This window comes from Lagopus leucura, unplaced genomic scaffold, assembly GCF_019238085.1.
Source record: "Lagopus leucura isolate 7727_CA_CO unplaced genomic scaffold, USGS_WTPT01 Super-Scaffold_100002, whole genome shotgun sequence".
Lineage (NCBI taxonomy): Eukaryota > Metazoa > Chordata > Aves > Galliformes > Phasianidae > Lagopus > Lagopus leucura.
The window spans coordinates 32,395,486-32,423,160 of NW_024962263.1; the positions used below are offsets into that span (position 1 = coordinate 32,395,486).

Consider the following 27,675-nt stretch of genomic DNA (forward strand, 5'->3'; position numbering starts at 1 on the left):
TCCCTGTATTGGAGCATATGCAAAGAGAATGAGATGAACTAAACTGCGTAGGCCTGGAAACCTGCTCTTTATTCACAGAATGGTAAGCTTCTAAAGGAACCGACTGACGTGCCCGTGCAATCCGCCTTTCATAAAGCTAATCCTTCTGATGGAAACTCTTGCACCAAATCTATCACTGCATGAGGAGCTGGAAAAGCGCTGGTTAGCAGAGCTGACTCATCAGCTGACTAGCCCACAGCATGAGCCACAAAGGACCAAGAATGCTGGTGGTGGCATGAAGCGTGTGGGTGGGAGCAAGGAATAAGCAATCATCTGGCAGCCTAATGTAGTAGGGAGGGTTGACAACACTCATTATTTATTCCCCCCTCCCGCCCTAAGGCTTCATCCCTCTGCTGCAGTGATTCTCACCATCCTGACGCTGTGGTAGGGCTCTGTGCAGGGGAGGGAATGAAAGGTACATCCCCCGTAGCCCACGCGATGAAAGCATCATCTGGCTATCTGAGCTCACCACACCCGGACAACATACAGTAAAAGGCCCTCATGGAGGAGAATGGGAAAGAGGTCTGCTGCTCCTCTCACCCAACAGGAGATGAGAACGATGCATTACTAGCAAAAAAAGAGAGCACTGCTTTTCCACCAAAGTCAAGTCTGTCGGTTGAGAAAATAGATGGAGATCTAGTGTTGGAATGGCAGAGGGCAGATGTAAGAAAAAGAGCTTGGAGAAGCGAGGAACACAGAGAAAGAAAATGCTGTAGCATTTATAGGAAAAAGGGGAAAGAAAACTATGGAGAAAACAAGAAAATCTACAGGTGAGGAAGATACAAAAAAGAAACATTTAAAAAGAGGCGTGATGATTTATGTCTGGGAAAGGCTGCTACTGTTAAATAGGTGGAAAATATTTCTTGAGATTTCAGAAGAAAACAGATTAACAAAATGCAGACAATGAAACAGGGAAGGAAAGTCACCAAAGTAAACAGTAAGAGCTAACACAGGAAAAATAAAATTGGCGGATTTAATTAAAAGCTTGATATGAAAATACACTGATAAAATCCTCCAAATTGACCACATGTATTCCATTACTTCTGCGATAATCTGAGATCACTTTTCAGAGCTCTTCCCCTCCAACACCTTGCTAATCTGGCAGCAGTGCAGCTAGCTGATGCCCAATTTGACCAGCAAAAAACCTCTGCAGCCGAATTACTGAAGTTGTGAAGGTGTGAGCTTACTCACTTGTTTAATGCTTCACTGTTCTCAGTGATGTCTTTCTTTGATTTGCAAAAATATATTTAAATTCCAGCAATGCATTTTCAAAACACTAAGCCAGATTCTGAAGGCCTGAACTGTGTCATCCACTAATGGCAATCTGGTAAAATAACAAGGAATTAAAGACTTGATCAACATCTTTATGTTTCCTTCCCAGTCAAACCTGTTGTTTTCTGTGAATTGGCTTTTTGCCCAAATTTAGTTTACAGCTGGACTTTCCCAGCAGATTGCCTCAGTGATAAAGAGGTTATAGGTTTCTCACTGTCTTCTTCATCCTTGGAAAATTTCCGTTCTATTTCCCAATCTCCACTGCAGGCATTTCAGGACAGATGAGTATGTAGCTTAAAAGTCTTCCCCAATATGTTTTTCACTTGCTGCTGTACCTACACCATTTAGCAAGGGAGCAATGGAGACTTCCCATTCCACTTTACTTTCTGAAGTGAAATTAAGCTTGTTGAATATTTTGTTCAGAGATTCAGAAGCTGAAATATTTGCTGAAACTAGAATATTTCAAGGAAGCACATCAACTCCAGTCTGGACAGTGTGACTTGACCTGAGTAGAGAGAAAATAGAGAAACAATAAAGCAACCTCTTTACCCAGTGTATTCCTGAAAATCTGTGGCACTGCAGTTCTAATCTCCCCTCTGGCCTTGTTCTGCCAGAGATGACTATCTGAGTCACACTACTGCTGTTAAGGACATTCTCAATTACCGGTGAGATCTCAATTAAAAGGTGAGATTGCAAAGCAAAACTTTGAATTGACATTACCTCTGTTTTCCAAGCCGTAAGTTTTCAGGAGCAAACGTAGGATCACTGTCTCCAAACAACATGGTAGTTATTACCAAATTTATTAAATATTTCTTAAGTGCTTCTTAGCATCTATAAGAATGAAGATTGAATATCACATTGTGTAATACCTTCAAACTCTCTGCCATGTCACTAAGTGTGTATTTGGCTCAGAAGAAAGATCTCTTCCCTTAAAATGATATGTAGAGCCATATTGCTAGCATTAATTATCATAATATTATTCTGATGGTTCCAAGGAAGTGTTAAAAACAGCCAATTCCTGCTGAACAGAACAGTTATTTTAAAGCACTCGGCACTTCGCATGACTGAGCCTTCAATAACCATTGAAGTAATTCCTGTAATTTTAAACACCTTTGATTTCCTCATACAATTATAATTTTTTTTCCAGATATACAACCTTTTTCTACATCGAGCGATGTTTATTAAGACATAAAAAGAAGAAATATAGGTTCATTTTTTTCCACTATTGTCTTAGCCATCATCAGAACATACTGGCATATTTTCCTCATAAATCCTTACATTCATCAGTTCAAGATCTATATAAGTTACATTGCTTGTCCCCTGAAGAAATGTTTTCATAAAATATTATTTATTGGGCTGCTTCCCCTCACAAGGTTTATAGGGGCCATCTGATGGCAAAGTATCATTTTAAAAAATTATTTGGAACAAAATACTGAGTCTTTGTGACAAGCTTTCAGTAACACTGATATGCAACATAATGCTAATATGTGGAAGATAACATTTCTGGTACAGACATTGAAACCTTATGTAAGATTCATATAAGGGCCATATATGTTCTGCAGGTATACAATTAGTAAAGTGATTATGAAGGCATGAATGGATCAGAAAAAGAAAACAAATTATATTGGGGTTTGATTTAGATCTGATCTTTCCTTGCATTCAGTCCTCTTCTCTCTGCTTATTTCAGCTGTTTCCAATATGTAAGTAGCCAATTCACTGCAGGTTCAGAGGTAAATGGGAATAGCTGAAACTTTATTTATTAAAATAAAAGCTACAGCCAGAAATTTACTTCCAATACATACTTTAAATTGCATATATTCCATACAGATTTAAAAAGGGAATGCATTGAGGATATTTCAATGGAATCTTAGAAACACAGTAAATCCATGTGATCTGTTTTCAGCAAGACTGTTCTATAGCATCAAACCTTCATGAAAGAAATTATGAGCTTCTTTGAAGGAAGTTTTAAAGTCTATTTGCATGTTCTCTTAGGAAACATTTAATTCAGTTTACTGATATGCATTATGCCTCCACTTCTACAGATGTAAAGATTTTTTTAAAAAATCATCACTTGTCTTCCCTACAGGACTGTACCAAAATTCTAACCAAATTAATACTGGATTTATAAAGGAAAATCTGCTATGCCTTATCTAAAAAGTATTTAATTTAAAGGTGGTGAATGTTCAGAGCACAAATATGTTACTGGTACATTAGACAGAGAGGAAAAGCATCTGTGTCAGTCAGCTGGGAATTTCTTTCAAAAATATGAAAAAGAGACTAGACCAAATATAATTAAAGAAAAACAAATACTTTCTAGTAATCCAGTGAGTCAAACCATAGATCCAGTTACACAGCAAAATGAGGTAAGATTTGCAGAAATTAAGGTTGCTTTTGTCCAAACCAGGCCCCATCTGATGTTTTAAGATTTCCAAGCATCTAAATAAGACATAGTCACAGCCTGGAAAGACAGCTGTCTTACACAGAAACAGTCCTATAAACCATGTTGTAAATTATTAACTTTGGAGTTTGACTAAACCATTTATTTATTTATTTACTTTCATACTTCTATAAATCTACCAGCCATCTGCAGCTTTGCTCATTACAAGACTGCTGTACAATAGGAACTAGTGAGTAATCCAGGCGTTATTTCAGGAAGGGTATTTCATCCTTAAAGGGCAACATGAAGAAGGTGAAGGATGGCTGTAGGAGACAGAATCAAAGGACACAAAAAGAGGAGAGAAGGTTGTTTAGTAGGCATGGTTACTTACAATTACAAGTAATAGCCAAGGATTATTACAACTACATGGCCTTCATGGGAAAAAGCTGGACACAGAGAAGCCCGCAGAGGCATAAGAGCATGTTGTTCATCAGAGAAATAGGCAAGAAAGAGAAGTTACTAGCTATGAATTCTGTGGAGCACCAGCAATATCAGGAAGACCTGTGATACAGAGGCTACAAACCAAATAGAACTCAAGATTTAGACAAGTCTCCATGTTGTATTCAAAAATGAAGCTACAGTCAGAGATGGTGGAGGGGGGCAAGATGTCTATAAGGCATGAAGTCCTCACCACCTCACAGCTGTGCTTGGACCCGGTCATGGGTACCACTGAGCCCTGGGTTCTGACCTGTGCACAATGTCCTAGCCTCAGCCCATTCTCAAGTAGGTGGCTGGTGCCTGTGGCTGTAGCTGGCTGCCCTGCTCCTGCCTGGTCTAGTAGGACACTGCTTGGCTGATAGTCCCTGTGCTGATTGATCTCATGGACACTCTCATCCCTTTGGGACCAGCCAGCCTTCCCAACACCTTTGCAGGGGTTTCCGACAGCAGGTTGTTTGAGCAGTAGTGGTGCCAGCCACTACATGGACAGGGATTTAGAACAAAAGAAAGGAAGAACCAATCTTGCCCATGGGAAGCCCTCAAATGTTCAGTAGAATACTTTGGAAATTATACGAAGAAGAGGACTGAAAGGCATGAACTGCTGAGACTTGAGTCATCTCCAAGGCTGTGGAGACTAGTAAGAGCAAAATCAATTATTAAAGCAATCCTGAGAAAAAAAGTCTTCCTTCCACGACAACGCTGAGCAAATGTGTCAAATTGCTATTCAGAGACACTGTCATTACATGACATTAGAGTTCTCAGTCATTGACAAAAATGTTCTAAAGTAGTAACTAAGTAAACCAGTGCTATCTACCTGAATTCTGGTGAGGTGTTTTGCTTATTGCTCATGTTAAATTTAATTTCATTTGCTCATTTTAAACTCCAAGCACAGAATACAAATAAAAACATATGCCCTTATTAAATTCAAAAAAGTCAATAAAATACTATCAGTTAACAAAACTTCAATTGAATTTATCAGAGACTAAATAAAATCTTGAAAAGACAGAATTTATTTAAAAACAAAACAAAAAAAACAACTAAGAGCACTTAGCCTTGCTCTCTTCCATGTCTTGGTACCCTCTTGTCTTTGGCTTGAGTCATCCAGTAGATTTGCAGGGCTATTACAGATGGAAATACATTTAGCACCACAGAATAAAAAGCCAGTCACCCACTGCCAAAGCATGCACATACCTAGTGTAAGTTAGAAAACAGCAGATACAGACAACACAGAGAATTGGGGGGAAGTGCAGGGGGGGGAAAAAACAATGTCTCAAAGCTTCAACAGCCTAAGAATCATCAGAATTTAGGGGAGCGGAAAAAGAAAGAAGTTTCTTTAAATAAAGCTCTTGGAAGTAGATCATAAGACATATCTGTGTATGGTTAAGGGGGAGATGCAACGTAGCATTTCTTTGAAAACCTAATAAGTAGAAGATGGAAGCCAGTTAAGGAATTAGCTATTAATCTTTGTCCTATTCCCTCTTGCTGAAGCTCTGCCTTATCTCCCTAACCTCCCAGGTTTAAGACCATCAATAAACCTCTCTTTACATATAACTTGATCTTTATTAGGTATGAAGTCTAGCTGAAAGGATAGGGGAAAGTGTTGATAAGTACAGCTTAAAGCTATCCTTTTGTCTACTCTTGACATATTATGCTTCCTTCACGTTTTCCCTGCTACTGTGCCTACCTCTCATATTGAGATTGCATCTCATGAACTTCTCAGGGTCTCAGCAGTCAGCCAGCATGAAATGCTAGTGGACATAAAATCATAGAATCACTCTGGTTGGAAAAGACCTTAAAGAACATCAAGTCCAACTGCAACCTGACGGTACTACCCTAACTCTAACAACACTTCACTAAATCATGTCCCCAAGAACCACATCCAAATGCTTTTTAAACACCTCCCTGGGAAGCCTATTACAGTGCTATTCCTATTCCAGAATTCACTCAGTGCTGCAAAAAAAAAAGGCTTGTAAGACAACATTTAGAACTGACTGTATAAGGTCACTACAAAGTCAAGAAGTTGAATGACAGTTTTGAAATGCAAGATTTTTTTGAAAGTCTTAGAAAGGAAGTGCTGTTTCAGATTTACATCTGTGTGGCATGCTCTTAATTCAAGGTATTAGTGGATTTGTCTTCTCAGAAGTCTCATCAGAAATAATTTCTGAACATACTTTATGCTACTTTAGAAGAGCAGTCTCCAAAGCAGTTATGACAATAACTGAGGTTCAGTTCTCACCCACCTTTATCCACAAATATCTAGGTCTTAGGATAGCTTGCTGTATTTTGCTCAATAATGTGATAAATGACAAGGAACACTAAAGCAGAGAGGGACCTATATGCAATGGAACATGAATTCTTGCTTGGTCTGAACATATGCTTCCAGCTTTTCATCTGTATGGATCACAAGTGTCATCTTGAACTCTGCCTTGGCATAGCCAATATATCTATGCAGACACAAAAGAGTAAAGTTGTCTGATCAGGCAAGAACCAGAGAGAGTACATTGGCACCAGACATGCATAGAGTGTAGCACAAAGATCTCTGAGCTAGTTTTAGGGGTGTGGGCACACAGCATTTTATGCTGCTACAAAAAGCTTTAAAAAAGTAGCTATGGGATGGTAAGGCACATACTGAGAGTAAGCTGTGCCTCTCAGGAAAGTTCATCCACGTGCATGTACTTCCAAAGCCACTCGGCTTCTTGCTGAAGGACCAGCTCTGACATCTGCATTATTTCAGAGTTCTCTGCAGAGAGCTTCACCTTGTACTGTAAGCCAAAAGTGATGCAGTAGCAGAGTGAGGAGAAAAAACAAGAAGGCAGTCTCCCACACTGTTCTCTAGCCTAAAACTATTTGTCCTATTCATCTTCAAAGCTCTTTGCAATTATATTACGCCAAGATAAATTCCTTATTCAGTTGGACAAGAGGTATTGTCTTTCCTTTAAAACATATCTGCATTTAAAATTAGAAACAAAGTAAATCATTTTCTTGACAGTAAAGAAACACATTTCCTCTCAGAAACAGTAATCACTCATGAAACTGAGAACAAGGGTAAATCAAGCCAAAGTTCATGCCCGAGGGAACGCTTTCCTACCTCCCATCCACTGCAGCAGCAATGAGGGCAAAATTATTGTTACTACCTTCTACCACTGCAATTGCTAGCACCTTCTGTTCTGAAGGTACAGTCCTTACTATAGTAAAGCCCAATCTTGTTTCCAAATCCAAAGAAAACCTGGGCCGCATTAGAACTGAACTTACACTAGGTTCTTAGTCTTCAACATCAAAACACAATTTATCTCAAGAAAATGATGTCACAAGAAGTCCATTCATTATAGTGTAGGATAAAAGAATTCGATCCACAGGACCAGTGTATTTCAGTGGTTGGTTGAGGCTGGGCCAAGGAAGATCTCAGCTGCAGAGGACAGATTGAGCAAGAACAGTGCTCAAGCAAAATCAACTTTCTGAACACAAAAAAGCACATAAATAGGTCTACTGGTTTAGATGGGTCCATTTTTATCCTTGTCATATGCATCTATTTATTTATACTACTGCTATATGAGATTCATAGTGTGAGATAACCAAATGGAACCAAGCATAAAAGCCTATCGAATCAGATTGGTTAAAAATGACTAATCAAGCTGGAGAAAGATAAAGATCCGTGCTTAACAGCTCAAACTACTTGGAGGATTTCCCCTCACACTGGACCAATACAGCAGCTGTGTTTTGTGGGAACACCTATAAAACCAGCTATTCTGTGTTTCAGTGACCACATCATCTGGTTCTGAGTGTACTTCTTCTACTGCTAGAAACAGTAGAGCTGTTCCAGTGCCAAATACCCTTATGTGAAATCTCACAGTCAAAGATGCTTCTCCTGTCCCTTGTCATTTCCAGTTTCCTGGTTTTATCATTAGTCTTACCAGTATCAGCAGAAAAACTGAAGCTCACAGGAATATTCACTTGAATGGCATTCAGCAGTAGAAAGGTGGTGTAAGATATAGATCCAGAACTGCAAAAGGAAGTTCTACACAAACAATCGCAACCTTGTTGTATTTCCTAAAGTTAGCACGTCTATAAAGTCCAGCCCTGTTGGTGAGATGACTAACACAGCCTAACTGCTCTGAGCTTCAGACGCCTGACAATATAAAAAACCCACAACACATGACACACAGGCATCAAAGGAGTACCAAAAAGATCTTACAGTTATTTATTATTAACATCTTTCACTTGCCATTATACTAAAAAATAGGTATGTAATTCAGACTTAGCCTGAGAACTTGACATTTAACATACTAACTGGTCCCTTGATCTTCAAAGGTGATAGGAATTCAAGCAGCTTGAAGAGTCCTCTTGTTCTTCCTGAATATAGACTTATTCCAAATTAAATCCTGCTTCAACAATCCACTCTGCTTCTCCTCCAGAACGTATCTTGTTCGCAGGAAATTAAAGACAAAACCAACTAGCAAGAAGAGTTATTAAAGCCTTAAAAAACAGTGAAAAGATGAGATAAGGTCTTCTTCCAAAAGTAAGCAAAAGGTCTTCCAAGGGTCAGAGAGGTCTTCTTCAGGTATCTAAGAAAACATGCAGTCCAAAGCAGCCTCATTCGTTACATACAATGAAGGGTTTTCCCAAGAAATATGGGAAAAAGCAGAAGCGAAGCACTGATGTAAGCAACATGTTAATGTGATGCAATAGAATGGCTTCTCTGGCAATAAAAAATGGTCTACTCAAAATAATCCAGTGTTTGAAAAAAAAGGTTATGTGGGAGAGAGAAGTTGTGCAGCTGATTCTTCAGAAATGAGTCCTGCTAGGTCTCAGGAATGTATATGCAGCCAGCCTTCTTAGTGTCTTGGCACTTCTACTAAGATTTCACCAATGTAGCACTTTAGCTTTTGATTAGACAATGACTTGCAGAAGTAGGTCTTCCTTCAAAGATGTACTTATGCACCACTTGTGCAGCAGAACACTCTTCGTATTTCAATTCCTATATCATTATGAAGATGGTAAAATTCTAGAGCAGAAGAGAGTAAAAAATGTCTTTCCTTCATAAGATGTCCCTTTTTGCTGAAATATTCTGAATGTATTGGTCATTTGAACATGATGATTGAGTACTACAGTCACTGGAATAACCTTATCAGTTACTAACCCTCCTTGGCCAGAGAGGTTCTTTTTCAGTGAAAGAAGTTAAATATGCTGCCAGAAATAACTTATACAACTTAAATATTATAGACAATCTAATAATCTATGTCTGTGAACTACAGCAACAGATATCCTAAGGATATTTTGAATGTGACCAAAAAGTTAAGCCTTTATTTCCCTCACGATAAAGAAATCATTCAGGAATTCAGTTTCAGATGACAACACTGTAAGTGCTTTAAATCAGTAGAGTGCATCTTTAAAAAAAAAAACAAACTTGTAAATGTTAAACTATACAAATATTGGAGACCTCTTGACCCAAACTATCGCATTCAGCCCTAGCTAAGCAGAGAACCATAAATGAAATCCTAGACTTGCAACTCAAAGTACAGGTTTTGTCAAAAACTACACTCTTAAGGATAATCTGAAAGCCTCTCATCATTTCTGTAATTTAAGTTAAACATGGATCATAACAGGAAGAGACTGGTGAGAGTGAAGAGGTGGAGTCAAGAAGGCATGATCCACAAATGCTGATGTAGGGCATTTTATCCTGTTCTCAACATGGCATCTCCTAATACATTTAGTTAAATTTCAGGTCTTTTATTCTTTTACTGCATCTGTTCTACGTATATCCAGTACAAAAGACCAGAAAAGTCCAGTGAATGGCCACAGTCCAGAAGCTGGAGCATCTCTTCTATGATAAAAGGCTGGGAGAGATGGAATTCTTTGGCCTAGAGAAGAGGAGGCTCATGAGGGATCTTATCAACATGTATATATATATGTATATATGTGTATATATGCATGAAGCGAGGGTGAAAAGACAGTGGACTGCACTCTTCAGCAGTGCCCAGTGTCAGGAACAGAGGCAATGGACACAAAATGGAACATAGGAGGTTCCATCTGAACACCAGGAAACATTTGTGTGCCATGTGGATGACCAAACACTGTCACAGTCTCCCAGAAACTGCGGAGTTTCCTCTTTAGAGATTTCCAAAAGCCACCTAAACATGAGCTTGGACACCCTGCTCTGACTGGCCCTTCTGGAGCAGAGGACCAGATAGTTCGAGAGGGCCCTGCCATCCTCACCCGTGCTGTGATTCTGAGATTCACTGAGACTGTGATTCTACGTTTAAGAGAATGCTTTGGGCTACTCCAGCTAGCTAATAAAGATTTTTTTTTTCCACGAGAAATATATTCAGTATGGGCAATAATTTTAGCAATACACTCCAATTTATGAGCTTAACTTCAAAACCATTTAAATCTTGTTACAGAACAATCTTCTTTGGTGATACGAAGTAAAATCTATAAAGCATACCAAAAGAACAAAGCTTGGCAATCCAGGCACAAAAAAGAAAAATCTTTAGCTGAGAGATTTTGGAAAACAAAACAAAACAAAACACTTCTAGGAGAAACAGAAACATTAACGAAGGACAATGGGAAGAAATTGGAAGTCTGATAATCCCTCTCCTTGCTTAGCAGTGGATCTTCAAAAGAGGAGCTTTCATTCAGCCGAGCAGCACTCATAAAGTAGTATAGCATTATATAGTAGAATAGTATTACTATGTGGATAATGCACTGAAAGCCAGATCATTCTTTGCTTCCCTACCCATCTCAAGTTTTATTTTTATAACTTTCTGAGTGTTAGTGGATTCACACACATCTCATCAGAAGTATATCTGCCAGCAAAGGATTGAGGACTGTTGCACTAAGTGTTTACATGCTACAGTAACGTAGAGCCTTATAGTCTGCTCTCAGGACAGCCTGATGTAAAGAATCTAATTAATAAACCTAAGGAATCCAAATAAACATAGTAAGAAGTAGACAGCTACAGGAGGAAGAGATGAAAGCTGGAACAGATTGCAAGTAATTGAGGATACTGAAAATCAGGCCAGCTGGGAGGAATCCTTTGTTGCTTTCTTCTTAAAAGGAATAAATCCAATTTCCATTAGAGATAAACATCATTGGGAATTGGATCACACCAAACACATAAATGAGTAAAAGGAAATGACCTGGTAATATAATGTTAAGTCAGAAGAAAGACAGAAACCACACAGAACTGGGGAAAAAAAAAAAAATCTTAAAAAAATGATTGAATTGAAAGAGAGAAACAGGTAAGAAGGCGAGAGGGCATCTTGGTGAAAGGGACTAGGAAATCCTAGACTCTTACAGCAGCAAAAATCCAAAAAAATGCAAAACGAAGCTACCAGCTCTGGAGAAGAAACACTTAGGTATACCTGGAGAAATGGAAGGTAGAATCTCATAGGTCAGATACGTAAGAAAAGTAAGTTAGAAGGTCTTTCAACAAATTGGAATGTATGAAGTATCTCAGTGTTAGTGAAGAGTATGAAATACAGTTGTATGACCAAGATGTTATAATTGCAATATAATCAAAAGAGTAAGGCAAAAGCAAACAAGGATCACAAAAGAGAATAAGTAGAAGAGCTTACCCTTGGGTTGAGCTCACTAGAAGATACCAAAAGAGGAGGATCTCTAGAAGAGATCCTTCCCCTCTGGTAGCCAGGCTCCTGGACTTAAATAGGTCCAGGAGGGGTGGAACCTGGCTCCACCCCTTCCGGCAGCACAGGTGAATTGCCTTCAGCTGTGCTCCTCTGGCTGACTCAAGGCTCACCTCAGGTGATCAATCAGAGGTTCAGGCCGTGACTCAACAGTTCCCATACAACAGTAAAAGACCATATTAAAATCCTGAGTTCTTCAAGGACTGGAAGCTCATAAAATATATTTAAAAATGAATAAAATAGAGCACGATCATATAAGAAGACAAACAGAAAAGCCAGTGCCTGAAAGCCAAGAAAGGTGAGGTTATAAAAAGCATGCTGGAAGTTCTTAAATGATACAAAAAGACTGGGAAGATGGTTCTGCTACTCAGAACTAGAAACTCAAACAACTGCTCAGTAGTAGATAATGCACAAAAAGTTTTATATGTTTACTGCCTGTACTGCTTCCATCATTAAAGGTCAAGCAGATACTGCTAGTATTAGCAACAAGGTTGGCACCTTGATGGATGAATTGAGTGCTTGCAAGTTGATCGTGTCTAGCAAAATTGCAGCACATTCTGTAAATGAGCAGAGCATTCTCAGAAATATTAGCTGTAAATTTATGAGAAATCATGATAAAAAAGGAAAATACAGAAAGACTAGAAGAGGATAAACAGGGAGCTTATCTTTAGGAAGCATGGGAAGAGGAAGGAAGGAAGGAAGGAAGGAAGGAAGGAAGGAAGGAAGGAAGATATCCAGACTGCTGGAGATCAATGAGATTGCAGACTCATAAAACATTACACAAATATCTCTCAGACACAGTTGGTCACTGAGGATAGTTTCTTCCAGGCTTATTTCCTAAAATCTGAAATTTTACACAGAACCAAATGAGCTAACATTACTGACAAATTTCTCACAGCCTATTACAGTTCACTTTAAAATGATATATCACTTCAAAATAAGGGAGATCAAACAAAATGTCCCTATGCTTGATTGTCAGTATTTCGGATAGATTTGGTTTACAATTTGAATGTAAAATTTACTGAAACTTTAAATACTGTTTCTCTCAAAATTAATTCAGCACTCTTTGTTTCTTATTTAGTCATCAATAAATTTGTCAATTTTCATATTTCACAATGAAATGAAGTCCGGAAGTAAGTAAACACAAAGAAGGCGGTGAATTCTGGAAGTAAATAAACACAGAAAGTAAAAATAATGCCACGAGGGAGATGCTTGTTGAGATGCCACTGTTTTTGTCTGTGTGTGCATGTTTATCTGTTAGCATAAGTGTATGTGCGTATCAGCATGCATAAAATGTTCAGATGGACAAAATAAGGTAAACTACTGGATTAAATTACTCTTTATCTAAATTATGCAGCAAACTATTTAAAATGTCCCCACTTCTTGAATACCCAAACAATCACCCCTATTTAGGTCCATATTTTTGCCATCTCAGGCTGTACTCGGCAACATTAGCTATCATTTGTTAGAAATGCTTATGGTTAGAAGTATTAACATTAAGAAAAGATTTTTACAATATGAGCAGGGAGGTACTGGCACAGGTTATCCAGAGAGGTGGTGGATACCTCAACCCTGAAGATAATCAAGGTCAGGCAGAACAGGGCTCTGAGCAACATGAACAAGCTGTAGGTGTCCCTGTTCACTGCAGGGGAGTGGAACTAGGTGGCCATTAAATGTCCCTTCCAACTCAAACAATTTCATGATTCCATTGAATGACATGCTAAAGGAAAGTTTGAGTGGAATACCAATATAAGATTGGTTACACTAAGAACTGAAAAAAAACCAGAAATTTTAAATTCCAGTTCTAATACATAGAACCATACAATGATTCTAATTGTATTCTTATTTTGCCTATTGGTCTTACACTGTATTTTCCTGACTCGTAAGCCTAAGGCAACTGCTCTGAGAACGGACTTGAGATGCTAGAAGAATAAGGTGCTATTCTTTCTATATTGATTTGCAAAATTAAAAGTTGTATTAGAAGGAAACAATTTAAACAAAAAGAGCCAATCTTAAAGTGGAACAAGACCACCATTTTTCCACCACAGGAAAATTTGAGAAATAAGAGCTACTGAAGGGTTTATCATCAAGAGAGATGAAGGAAGGCAAAATACATTTAACCAGAATGGAATATGTCCAAGTCAGAGGTCCAGTGAGCTCAAGTGATCACAGACATTAAGTGCCACTCCATTCCCACAGCAGCCCCAGCCAAGACAAATTTTTGTCAGGCCAATGACCAGCACAGCTTCCTGTAGCTGCTGATGCCTCTCAGTCTAAGCACTGGTTCAGATCCGTGCTGCCTTATACGAGAGATCTGGTGAGATTTTAAGGTTATGGCTTCAAGCCATTTTGAAGTGCTTATCAGGAAAATGCAAAATGACTAAATGTGTATAGCCTGGGGGAGTGGGACTATTAATAGTGCCAATGCCAACTGCTTACTGAGATCTGAGTACTGTAAGCCAAGAAACAGAGGAATTGTTCTCAAGCCAAATGAAAATGTTTCTGAGAATGAGAGAGGGAATCCACCACAGTGACTGTTAAATTGACTACCAGGAAAATCTGAGTTAAGAACCAGATTCAAATTTCGGAAAGGAGCCAGAATTTTCCCTTGCATAACTTAACTAAAATGAACTGGCTTCAAATTATTAACCTGTAATGGTCACCAAGAAGAGAACAGATGACTCGTGAGTATTAGCTATCTCCTGATTCCTAATTCTCTGAAAAGCAAAATCAATATGGTGAGGTCACTCCATGACCCGTGATTGGCTATTACTGATCTCTATAAATTGCAACATTTATGCTGCACAGGGAGGATTCCAGCTTAGCTACTGAAAGGACACCTAGTGGCAAGTCAATGAGTACGTCTGGAAACTGCTGGGACTGTTGAAGGTCTGCAATAATAATTGTCACAGGAGTTGCTAAACAGTTATATGTTGAACATGCAATGTCCTATGTGAAGAATATAGCTCAAGTGTTAGGTTTTGTTGTTGTTGCTTTTTTTTAACTGCAAACGGCATTCTTACAAATACTTTGTAAAAACATGGAATTTAAGATTCACTTCCTTCAAATTCAAAGAGCAGCATTCTAAATGAAGGATGAACATGCCTACATATCAAACTGTGACTACAATCTTGAATCTCCTGAATCTCCACTACACCGATTTTAGGAATACTGGATAGCTGAACAGAACCTGTCACAGATATGTTTTACTGGATACTCGAGCCAAATTTCAACATGCTCATCATCAATTCTCAGGTCTTTCATTGAGCCACTCTAAAATGCCCTAACCAATTCCTTCTCTTCTTACAGATCACCCTTCTCCTCCTCGAAGACAAACAGCCACAGGATATAAATGCTAGGTATTCAAGCTAACTTTACTCTTTTTTTCTGTCCATCCAGCTTTTCAGTCACTTCTTGCCTGTGTTTATTCCAAACCCCTTTATGTGTACTAATGCCCTTGTGACCAGGAGATGCCCACAATAAAAAGCTGTATTCCAGATGGAGTCATGCTGGTCTCATGCAGAGAAGGATTACAACCTTCCTGTTTAGCGACATGCTGCCTCTGGGCAAACAGACCAAAATCCACACTTGGTTTTCTTGTTTATGTCAACATATCATATTACAAGCATGGAACAATTTTCTGACCACTATCCTTCCTCGATTATTGTTTTTATGTTCTATTTTCCAGGTTACTCTCTTCTGCCAAACACCAGTTCCTTTGGATTAATTGTCCCTGAGTGAATTAGTACAGATTTTCTAGGTCCGTTTTTCCAGAGATATACATATATGCATTTATCCAATGTTACAACATCTCTGCATACCATTGGTCTGTTCTCTATCCTCACAGCACTTATAACAACTCTCAACTTAGTACCATCCTTAGATTTTAGAAGCCGTAAATAAACCATTCCTGTTCCTCTATGCTTTTTCATCACAACAAAGAGCCAAGCACTGGGGATAATCTTTGTTTCTTTTTCAAATGACCTCTTACCAAAGGTTTGGTTAAAAAATCCTGCTCTGCTCTCCACAACACAACCATGAAAAAGTAGATCACAGCGTGACACTGAGCCAAGGCTGCAGCTCCTGCTCTTAGCAGACATTAGCATCCATTTCTTTTCCAGCTCTGTTTCAGGAGCTCACCTCTCCTTCACTCCTGAACCTCCAGCCTGGCCTGCTCTCTATCTTAAAATGGCATGTAGTTTCCTTCCTTTACTATAAACAATGCTTTCTGTAACCCTAGTTTCACAATGCAAACATTTAAAAATAAGAATGAAGGGTACACAAACTATGTGTCCAATTAGGCAATTTGAGGATTAAATTAAATGAAATCTCTTGAAACATGGAACATTTCAAAGCAATGAAGTCTGGCTTTACTTGTCTTACTTTTATCCCATCACTTTAAAAAAGGAGGACAATCTGTCTTAGAAACTCAGGCAGAAGAGAAGTAAAGGCAGCTGAAAACAGCTTCTTCCTTGTGAATCCATGAGAAATGAAAACACGGCTGAGAGGAAGAAGCAGTGACACCCAGGTATGAACTCAAAGGGAAACAGAGGCACTCTGTGAACTCCCAGATGACAGAGGCTGGGCAGCCAGCTGCCACCGTTGACATGGGAGGCTCCTGCTATCACTAACATCACTGTCTGTAACATGATGTCAGCTTGCAAGATATCGTGCAATCTGGCATTATTTTTATATTAAAATGTAAAAAGAGCGAGAGGCCAACAAATAAATAACATTCTTCAGTAAAAAATTTTAAAATGAATAAAAAGAATAGGGATCCCTTGTATACATTCTATATAATAAGGAATAGATGAGGAAAGAGTAGCAAATGAAAATAACATTAAAAAAAAAAGTACTGTTGTTTGTCTCTGCAGTCCACCTTTAAATTTTGGTTGATTGTACTCCACCAAAAAGGCTCTTGCTTTCCTTTTATTTAACAATTTCTGAGAGGATTTTCATTGCTGTATCCCTAATCCAGGTTTTGCTCTTGTGAATGCTACAGTAACAGAAGAAATGAAAACTGTCTGCAGATTTGGAAGATTTCTTATTATGTTCATCTGAACATGCACATTTGGCTTTCATTGTATGGTGTGCCAGACAGCTACAAAAACAAAGCGTAGCCTTTTACAGCTTTAGTCAACACTTAGAACTTTAGATCACACGTATCCCAAACGAAAGTGATTCCTCTACCTTTCAAGCAAGCCTATTTCCTGTTGGGCTTACAGTAAATACAGGTGGTACGTTAGTTGTGTTTAAACAGACATTGCAAACATGAGCAATAATAGCTTCAAAAAAGAAGCACAACATAGCTACAGATATTACAACTTTACATTTACCCCAAGTCTCTTTGCAGGTTTAAGTATTTTACAGCCATGTTTTCCCATTTCCTACAGTGCACTGAGGAAGGGTGAAGGTTATCCCATTATTTGGTAAAAACCACACAAAAAGCATAGGAGGAAATGCACAACATTTCCAAAGCAATATCTCATATGCAAAAGAAGTATGTTCAATAACAGAGGTTAGATCTTTCTTTTCTTACTTTACCAATATAACACCTCATTTTAATTTTACTCACCATTAGTAGAAAGCAATCATGAATAAGAAGGAGAGTTTTAAAAGGAACCTGCTATCTTGAAGAGACCTACCTTGAAAGAAACTTTTGACTCGCAGGTAGCTGACACTAAGGCGCAGCACAGACAGCTTGTCCAGCTTGGATATTATGTCAGGTGGGAAAGGCAGGAGGCTGGCCAGATGGTCTAGTTCTGCATTTAGGCGGTCCCTGTGCCTCTTTGAAGGATTTGATTTTTCATTTCCAGCTGCAGGCCTTCTGTGGGGGAGAAGAGAGTCACATTTTCGATTACCTGTTTTATACCTCCAAGTAGTGCAACCACAGACTGAGATGCTTTTTGCCATCAGTTGATAACAGGTGTAGTTAATCAAGCTCCTATGCAAATTTGTTAAGTTTTTATCCTCTGCTTAAAAGATATTCTGAAATTCACCATTTTGCATTGCACAAAGACATGGACATTGGCCTCTTTTCTCATAACTGCCCAGAGGAAAACGGATGAAGAGATGATATCTCTTAGTTAGGGCCCTCTGACCTTAGAGGAATGGATGCTACCTTTGTATCTTAGAGAACACCAGGAAAAATGATTCTTCATCTGTGCAGTACAAATTAATGTCAGAACAGTAAAGGAAAATTACCATGACTAATGCATGAACCCATTCAATACCCAGTGTATTCATTCAAAGCATCTCAGTACCCTCCATTTAATGACTCAGAATTAACTCGTAGGTCAGAAGATAATTAAGAAATGAGCCTTTCTTCAGACATGATTAAAAGAATATGGGAAGCAACATGAAGAGACATTATTTTGCCAAACTCAAACATCTTATGAACATCCTCAAATTTACCTTTCTGCATCACTAATAACAAAGGTAAAATTTTGGTTTCTCTCTTGAGAACATTGATACTCCTCTCAAAACATATAGAATAGTATTATTCAGATTTCAAAACCGAACACTCCAACTCCATTAGGCACCCCAGTGTGGAACAGATTCCACAGCAAACCTATTGCAGATGTTCAAGGTGAAAACTATCAACAGTGAAAGGAGGCAGATTAAAGTTATACAGGCAAAATAGTGAACCTTTATCATAGAATCACAGAATCATGGAACCATGGAATCACAGCATTATAGAATGTTTGGGATTGGAAGGGACCTTAAAGTTGACCCAGCCCCACTCCCTGCCATGGGCAGGTCTGACCCCCACCAGTTCAGTCTGCCCACAACCCCATCCAGCCCGACCTTGAGCATCTCCAGGGATGGGGCACCCATAGCTTCTTCTCTGAGCAGCCTCTTTTGCACCTATCTCACAACCTTTTGGGGTGATTTGTTGTGACTAGCACAACAATAAGGAGCGTCCCACACCAAAGTACCAAGGCATTTGTGGCAAGGTTGAGAAAGATGTTATCCACTGCAGACAGCCATTGCTGGGCCCAGCACTGCTCAAGTTCTTTGTCCAAAAATAAGCCACTGGAGATGTAAATTGAACAAATCCATGATCTGAAGGTGTACAGCAGCCTAGGACTGCAGCTGAACTGGATTTGACCAGGGCACTCAGTACTGTGTTTGCTGTTCTCCATCTCACTCTCATAACACCAGTCCAAGCTGATGTTGCAGTACATTGCTACATTCATCCCAAAGCCCTTTCTCTAGAAGAAGAGACATACAGAGAAAGATCAACAGAGAAATGAGGGGAAAAATTATATCAAGTTAGGAAAATGATAGACAAGGAAAATACGTGTGTTTTAGCAGTTTCAACTTCCACCAAACTAAACGCAAGGATCATAATCTTATCTAGCTTCAACAGTGCTCCAGTGGAGAATCAGAGTACATCAGGTCACTTGTAACTCTTTTCTGCTGCATCTTCACACTCCATACATTAACTACATTTTTCAAATATAATTTTAATTTTGAACATTAGTATTTCACAAGGTGCTCAAAGAGCTAAATTACAACATAATTTGAGTGTTCCTTTTTTATAAATGTAATTTAGCATTGTTCGGAAAGAAATACTATGTTTAGAAATTAGTTAAAAAAAGATTGATGTCTCTTATATGTGATTGCTGACTTTGCTGCTAAGTGAAAACCTCTTAAATCAAATCAGATTTGAAAAAAAATTGCTACCTTTGTAAGCCTTCACTTCAATTTAACACAACAACATCAACAGATAGAATGAGTGAAAAACTGTTCAAGACAGGTGTCAGTGAAAATGTAATTCTCACCTTTTCATTCAGAATTATCCAAATTTGTATGTGGCTTTTCAGCAACTCAAGTACTTTCAGAGATGTGGGGGAGATTTTAGTAATTGGGGACCTATAAATGACTTTTCTCTGTGAGAAAGGGCAACATCCAACAAATAATACAATCCAAAAAAAGGCATACTCTTTGTACATAGTGGGTACTAATTTTTTGGAGTAAACCCTGACACTCAGCCATTCTCACAACATCAAAATGACGTCTGACCTCTGGAAAGCAACGACTCAAGTTAAGTAGAAGTTTAGGAACATAGGATATTATTATTTGCCCTTTACAACTGACAAACCAGTCAAAGTAAGGAAACAATTTAGTACACAATAAAAAATTCCAGTAAGGAAAATTAGACTGAGGAGCTCAAAATGTAAAAATGTCCAAGACTGATATGGTATAGAAATCGTTAAAGCCTATTTGTCACGTAAACTCACAACTGCTCTATATCAGAGATGTATGGCAAATGCACGGGCTGCATCTGTACCGAGCAAAGTACCCATTTTCTAGAAGTTACAGGGAATGAGGTAAAAAGACTGCAAGAGAAAGAAGTCTTCCTGAAAACTCAAGGAAATGATTCAGTAAGGGAGTAAATCCAAACAAATGTGAGTTTGATGCAAATGGTAATTAGGTGCCAAGTGGGTAGGATTTAAAACAATGCAAGCTCCATGGAAAAGCTTGCTTAGCTATCCTTCAAGGAAAACAGCAGGCAGGAAGATTCTTCAAGGAGCTGTTTTGAGGCAAATGGAAATTCTTGCCCTTACTTTGAGCTGAAAGCAGCCATGCTTGTCATGCTTATGTAAAAGCTGATTTTCAAACTACATAAATCAGGTCTTAATAGAGACACAGCATTCACTCCATGCCTTTTTCACTTTGCTTTTCATACAATTCTATTACAATAAAGCGGCACTTGTACCTAAAATAGTAAAGCCAGCATTTCTTTCTTTGCGTCTTGAACACAACCATCCAAATTCTGCTTTGCTCAGTAACAAGAATGCATTCCTGCACGGGACCATACAAGTAGTCCCTGGAAGTGAGTGCAGGAGCTGGGACACAGACATTTTCTCTGTTGTTGGTACGTAAGACATTGAGCTGTTTGTGCTTCAGTACCTCAGTTTGCCCAAGACCCACAGGTTGCAACTGTTGTAAACCAGATGGGTAAGCTTGCAGGAGAATTTCCTGCACCACAGATTTGTACACTGAGTGCTGTGTCTTCTCCTCCTCTCCAAGCCATACCTGCCGCCCACTGAGGCAGTCCACATCTTTTAACAAAAAGTGCACTCTGAAGAAGTTGTCCAAGTATGCTGGAGTATGAAACACACTGATGATCTCAGCTGAGAAAATCTAACCATCTGATAGGACAGGAAGCTTTCAGTAAGAAGAGAAAGGGAAGAAAGACAATGACATAGAGCAAAAAGCAAATAGTTATCAGCAACACACTGACCAGTACCCACAGTGACTGAGCACTGCACAAGTGTGTCCTGGCAGAGCTGAGCCCCAGTGCCAACCACACATGTGCAGATTCTGACCATCTCTATGAATGAAAAGAACTGAGAGGAAGCTGTTCGGAGGAAAAGGTACCTTTTCAATGATACGCCTCTGCTAAGCCTTCACAGCAAGGAGAGGAGAAAGCAGAACTCTTGGTCATGAAAACATCACACCAACAGAGAAGATGAGAGGTTGGATAGTGTGATACCAAGTAAGAAGAAAGGCTATGCCATAGAGGGCCTTAAAATGAGAACTAAGGAGAGAGCTGCTCCTAAGATCTCTGTTTACCCTGGCACTGATACAGTTCTGACTGAACTGGGCAGTTTGGAGCAGTTAAAGATACACTCAGAGCGAAGGCAGCTGAGTTTGCCTTTAAAGAGCTGTAAAACATTACAAGAAATGTTTTGTGGAGGGAGAGAGTTTTTACAAGTTGCCAGGGTTTGAGATGAAGTGGATGAAGCTTTCAAACAGTAACTGTCCTGAAGCACTGCCCAAGCATTGCTAGTACGAGTATTAATTTCAGTGTAATGCTTTTAGTCTGAGGTTAAAAACAAGATCTCCTTATTTTTCAGATGCTTGAATTACTAGCAAAATATTAGATTTCCACAGGAAGCAAACACTTAGTAGAAAATATTTTCTTTACTCAAAACACCAGTTTTCTGGATGAAAAACATATCTGATGGAAAATTTTCATTCACCCTGACCTCCAGGTGCTTGATCTGGTTCCATAAATGCCAAAATCCTTTAGCGCAGACCACATATAATAGGGCTTGTTTGCAAACTTTCCATGGTCAAAGGAGAATGGCTAGGATTTGTTATATATTTATATGGGTGAAGGTAGAACTTAAACCTGATACATTGTCTGAAGGCAATCTATTGAAGATGGTCTCTCCTACTTGTGGGTGGAGAAGACAAAATATAGTAGCTCTTCCCAGTAATACAAATTTTCTACTCATTTTTTCATAGTCAAATGGCTCTCTTCATTCTCCCACGGAGTTTCTTCATATATTTTCCTCACTGTTCGGTAAAGTTACTTCAGAATGCAATTTCCAATGTCCTATGCCTGCAAAAACAGGCACTGTCATTCTGCAATATCTCCAATTAAAAGCCAGCTGCAGGATCATCAGCTGGTTTGACAGCCTGATCACAAAATGTTAACAGAGCAGAGAGTGGGCTTCCTGGGATGCACATACATTGGGAAGATGTTAAAGTACCAGCTGTTCTGCAGAGGGGAACACTGAACCTCTGTTTTTTGAATTCTGGCATTTAAAAGGCCACAAATCCCTAGAGAAATCCACGTATCCTACTCAGATGAGAACTTATCTCACTTCACAGAATCACAGAATTGTCAGGGTTGGAAGGGACCTCTGGGGGTCATGAAGTCTGAGCCCTTGCTAAAGCAGGTTCCCTACAGCAGGTTGCCAAGGTAGGCATGCAGGCCTTTGGGGAAGGAGACTACTAACCTATTTGGGCAGCCTATACCAGAGCTCTGTCACCCTCACAGTAAAGAGGTTCTTCCTTGGATCAGCATGGAACTTCCTGAGCTACAGTTTCTGCTTGGTGCCCCTTGTTCTATTGCTACACCTCACTGAAAAGAACCTGGTCCCATCCATTTGACTCCCACATTTTAGATATTTGTAAAAAGTGCTGAGATCCTCTCTCAGCCTTACCTTCTCCAGACTAAAGTGCCCTGGGTCTCCTAGCCTTTCCTTGTACAGATTAAGAGCTCCAGGCTCTTAATCATCTTTGTGGTCCCACTGGACTCTGTCCAGGATATCCCTTTCTTTTTTTAACTGGGGAGCCCAGAACTGTCAAGAGAAAGTCTTAAATTTCTAGAGGACATTAGGATGATAGAGACGAATAATAGTTTGGACTGGACAAAGAATTCCCATCAACTTATTTTCTCTGAAAAATTAGGTTTTCAGGCTGAACAATGCAGGTGAACAGGTGGCTGTATCTACTGTGATTCATTATCAGAACAAAAGGAAGAAAAATAGAACAAGGCCATAGAGCTATGCTATCAAACAAGACAAAAAAATGTTATAACAAAAAACAGCACAACATGGATTAAAATTGTTAAATATACTGTTCAATAATGTATACCCCTCCAAATTCAAGATAAACAATTTAAGGCTACATAACAGAAAGGATATCTCATAGCTCTGAAACATCAGGAAGATCCGTTAGGGCTGAAGGACACAGACCCTGAAAGGAGCCCTGGAGTCTGTAAAGTCAATCACAGGCATTCAGAGCCTCTTTAGAGCAATGTTAGGAAGTCTGTGAATGAGGAAAGGCTTACCAGAGACCAAGCCCACAAACAGATATGGCTGGAGGAAGAGACCAGTGTTGCTAGGAAGTGAGAAATCATCCTCAGCAAGTAAGAAATTATTATCCATAGGAAATAGAGGGTAGTCTCCAGTGTGGGAGCTAAGTATTCTGGAAACTCAAAGCACTTGATTCCCTTTATTTTAACAAAAACCAAGTTTCTCCATCAAGATTATCTATGTCTGAGTGGATAGGTATGTTCAGGTACCTGCATCACAATCTCACAGCGGAGCTATTTTCAAGGTACTTGCTACATCGATGTTTTGAATGCAAAATTCCCAAGTGGGCTCCTGAGGACATTTCCATCCTTAGATAGCAAGTGGCTTTCTTAGATATTGCTTTATCTAGAAGACATCTCAGAGAGAAGCTCTTCTAGCCACCATACACACTCCAAACATGAAGCTTAACATTTTTCCAAGCAACTGTGACTCTTACTCCTTTCTCACAAAAGTTAGGATACATAAACAGCTCTGCACAGAGGTAATTTCATATACTGGAGCACTTCCATAGCTCATATAGGAATAAAGAAGCTGTATGCATTCTTGAACACTAGTGCAAAAATGTCATGTACATTTGGATCTAATACTCAGGCACTGCGGGAAGAACACCCTTCTTCATTCATTATCTTTGTCTGTTGAAATCGCCACCTGTGATACATTTTACATTAAATATAGATATGTATCTTTTCAAGTGGCAACAAGTGGTTCATGTGCAAATACTCTCCAAAATCCAAACAAAATGAACAGATTTCACCCAAACTTTCAGAGAAACTCCCTTTTGACTTTAGACCAAAATATACAATTTTAAGCCAAGCGAGTTATTTTTGGAGCTCTGAGAAAATGCAAATAGAGAAATCTGTTTTAATTAACTTTTCATCCTTAAATTGCAAAGACCATCAGCAGCAGTTCATAATTTTAACACACTGTGAATGTTTCATAACTATGTAATCAAATATAACACAGAAGATGTCAGATAATTATATCAAAAGACTTTGTTTTCAAGTAGTTTATGACAAAATCATTCTGCATTTGAATGATAACCTTTTTTCCCTGCATTTCAAGTATCTTTTTCTTCCTGTTGTGGTTTTTGTTTCTGCTCTGCCTTCACACATACAATTGTTCTCATTTTTTCTTCGAATAAAAGTGATTCTGTGGTTAAATAGTGGCTCAAAAATGATGCCCTTTTTATGCAAAACGTGAGTCACCAGTCTGCTTTTTCAGTTGGCTGAACTGACCCACTTTCCAGACTTACATCTACTAGATGTAGTGATGCCCCAAGCCAGGCAAAGCCAAGAAAGGGGGAAGGGGGGACCTACCAGCACACTGGTGCCACTCAGCACACAGCTTCCCCATAGGGAAGCTCTCCTTGAGCAAGAGACAGGGAACACAGACACACACAGAGGTAGCAGCCACTCCCTCCAGCCAACTGCCCAGCTGACAATTAATCCACCAACATCTTCTGCCTACAAACAACCGCTGCTCCTATCACTCCTCAAAGCACTATGCTATGTAGTATGCTGTGGTGTGCACCATAGCCACTGGACTCCTTCTGGGTCATCAACTAGCAGTGGGTAAGGACAGTCTGACCCATGCACAGCATCCTCTCTGGAGTAGAAGAGTCATGGAATACACTGAGTTGGAAGGGACCCATAAGGATCACTGAATCCAACTTCTGGCTCCACACAAGACCACCCAAAAATCAGACCATATGACTGAAAGCATGATGGCATAATAACAATTCTGCAAAGTCTTTGGAATAAGAGCAATGGTACAAGATGCTGACTGGAGCCAGCCTCCAGCCTGGGTTTCTCACCATGACAAAAGATCTTAAGTCTCTCCTGGGTCAGCAGAGTATGGGAGGATTGGATTCCTCCTACCATATTTCTAGCACGCACATTTGGAGGGAGGTGCAACTGCCTCCTGATCAATGTGATACTTAACTGTTTCTGAATGGGTTTCCTCCTTTTCCTCCCAGCATAGAGGCATTCCCCCGGAGGAATCATTGTTTTGATGCTGAAAAAGAAAAGGAATAGGTGTCTTAGTTCAGAGGTTTCTGCGTTTCGTACCACTGCACAAAAGGACAGCACCAAGAAGTTCAGCTGAAAAAATGTTCGTTGCCTGAGTGTGGCATCCAACAACACTAAAAAGAACACTGGCATTAGTTAAGATAGAAGCTTAGGGCTTATTCCAATTTCCTACCTTAATGTTATTAGAATATTGATGTTTATATTCAATTTTCATTTTTTCAAATTAAGCTTACTATACATGGTATAAAAATACATCCTGTTTACTCGATATGCAAAAATATGTTTTTTTCCCTCTAGGCTCATTTTTAGATTCAGCTTAGCAAATAAGAATGAATAATACTACTCATCATCTTTTGCAGGGAGGATTTCACAGCTTTTTAAACACACAGGAATATTGTCTTCTATTACTGAAACTGTGGTAAGTAGGAAGCAATTATTCAAATTAGCATTTGTCCAGGTCCTCACACCCTCATTTTTAGAGACTGAGAGCATATGTGTTGGCAGCTCAAGAAGCAGCACACAGAGCTGTGGTTAGCGCCAGGACCAGGAGGTGACAACTTTTAGACAAAACTGTTGCTCTGCTTGGGTATGTCAGACATTGCAAGGCCTAAAACAAGTCTTTGTGTTCAGTCTGTTCAGATCTTTTGGAGCTTAGCCGAACAGCAAAGTCTCTTGGTTTTCTGTCTGAAGGAGTATTTCAGTCTCACTGTATGCTGTTCAACAATGGCTGTGCATTGCCTGAGAGATTAATATATCTCAAGAGTATTTGCTGCTTTGTGCAAGACGAGAAATCAAGGGGATCTTCTATTCACTGAATCAAATCCCACGCTATTGAAAAAAGCTATGTCATATAAAGCAAATCATGAGCATACTGAACCTCATTTAAAAAACTACTTGGAGGAGTTTTCTTTTTCATTGAAAAACAGTTTTCTGATAACTAAAAACCTTTTGCTTTCCAGATTAAATTTGTTCATGGTCATTTTATGCCCATTTGTTCTTCTGCCAACATTGTCTTTTAGTTTAAATAGCTCTTCCTCCTCTATTGTGTTTACTCATTGGCGTATTTTTAAGTATCAGTCATGTCTTCAGCTAGCCTTCATTTTTTCTATTCTAGGACAACTCGGTCTATTTCATTCCCCTCTCATGTTACAAACTCCTTATTCTTGCCATCATCTTAGAATCTTTTTTCTTTACCATTTCAATTAATCTGTCCAAAACATGAATAAACAGAATCACATACAGCATATTAATTAAGCCTACCTGTATTTTGTACATATCCATAATACATATATACATATACATATTAATAAACCACTAGTTCTTTATGGGAGCTATCTCACTTGATATTAGCTTGACAGCATTCTCCTTTTTCATAGCCATTATTAAACTCACAGCTCGCTGTCACATTTGGTCACCTCATGCACAGTTCTCTGTCTTCACGCATAACTTCCACCAAACTCACGCACAGTTTGTGAAGGAAAACTAAGTTTCAGTCTGCAAGTGCCTGGCCATCTCGTTCATACGGTTAATCTGCAATTGGTTTTTATTACATGAGAATGGTGTACACTTCTGTATTGATGGTGCGAGCAACTGAGGTTTCTATTACACTCCTGTAGTAAAATCCTCTATGAAATCCTGTAGTAAAAATGAGATTGCCTACAAACTGATAGTTGAGGAACAATGCTGGTAGCTTCCCTCCTGCTCAGTCATCTTCCTTCCAGTGTGTGTTGTTGATTCAGTTCCTTCCACCAACCCTTTCAATTCTTGTACTAGTCCTCAGCAGCACAGCATCCTTCACTAAAGTCAGATAAATTAGGCCTGCCTACTGTATTTCCTTCATCTGAAAAATCAGTTGTTTTATTAGCAGAAGACTATCAAGATACTTTGTCAACATTATCTAAATCTACATTTCATTTTTACTTCACTACACGACCAACTCTGGCCATTAATTGTACTTGCCTCGAGAATTTGGTCTAAAATACTGCCAAATAGAGATAGCAAACAAATAGGTCAGTAGCTTCCCTCTCCTAATCACAGCTGACGCTGGTAACACCAGTCATTCTCCACTTGATGCAGTAACAAGTATAGGATTCTTCTAAAACACAGAAAACTGCTACAATAAGTTCATCTAAAATCAGATATGTGAACTGCCTCACCAAGTCTGTTAAGGACTGGATGAAGTGCAATAACTATTGCTG

The 27,675-nt window shown here is 39.1% G+C and overlaps 1 protein-coding gene across 1 annotated transcript in view; it reads right to left on the minus strand.

Moving 5' to 3' along the window:
• Window positions 1–25,453, minus strand: part of AHRR (aryl-hydrocarbon receptor repressor) — a 66,003-nt gene extending 40,550 nt beyond the window's left edge. Inside the window, exons 1-2 of the mRNA XM_042869794.1 lie at window positions 25,392–25,453; window positions 17,475–17,656 (exon numbers count right to left, since the gene is read on the minus strand). Of these exons, the coding sequence (XP_042725728.1) occupies window positions 17,475–17,656; window positions 25,392–25,453 (244 nt within the window). The remainder of the gene's footprint in view (window positions 1–17,474; window positions 17,657–25,391) is intronic.
• Window positions 25,454–27,675: the final 2,222 nt, after the last annotated feature.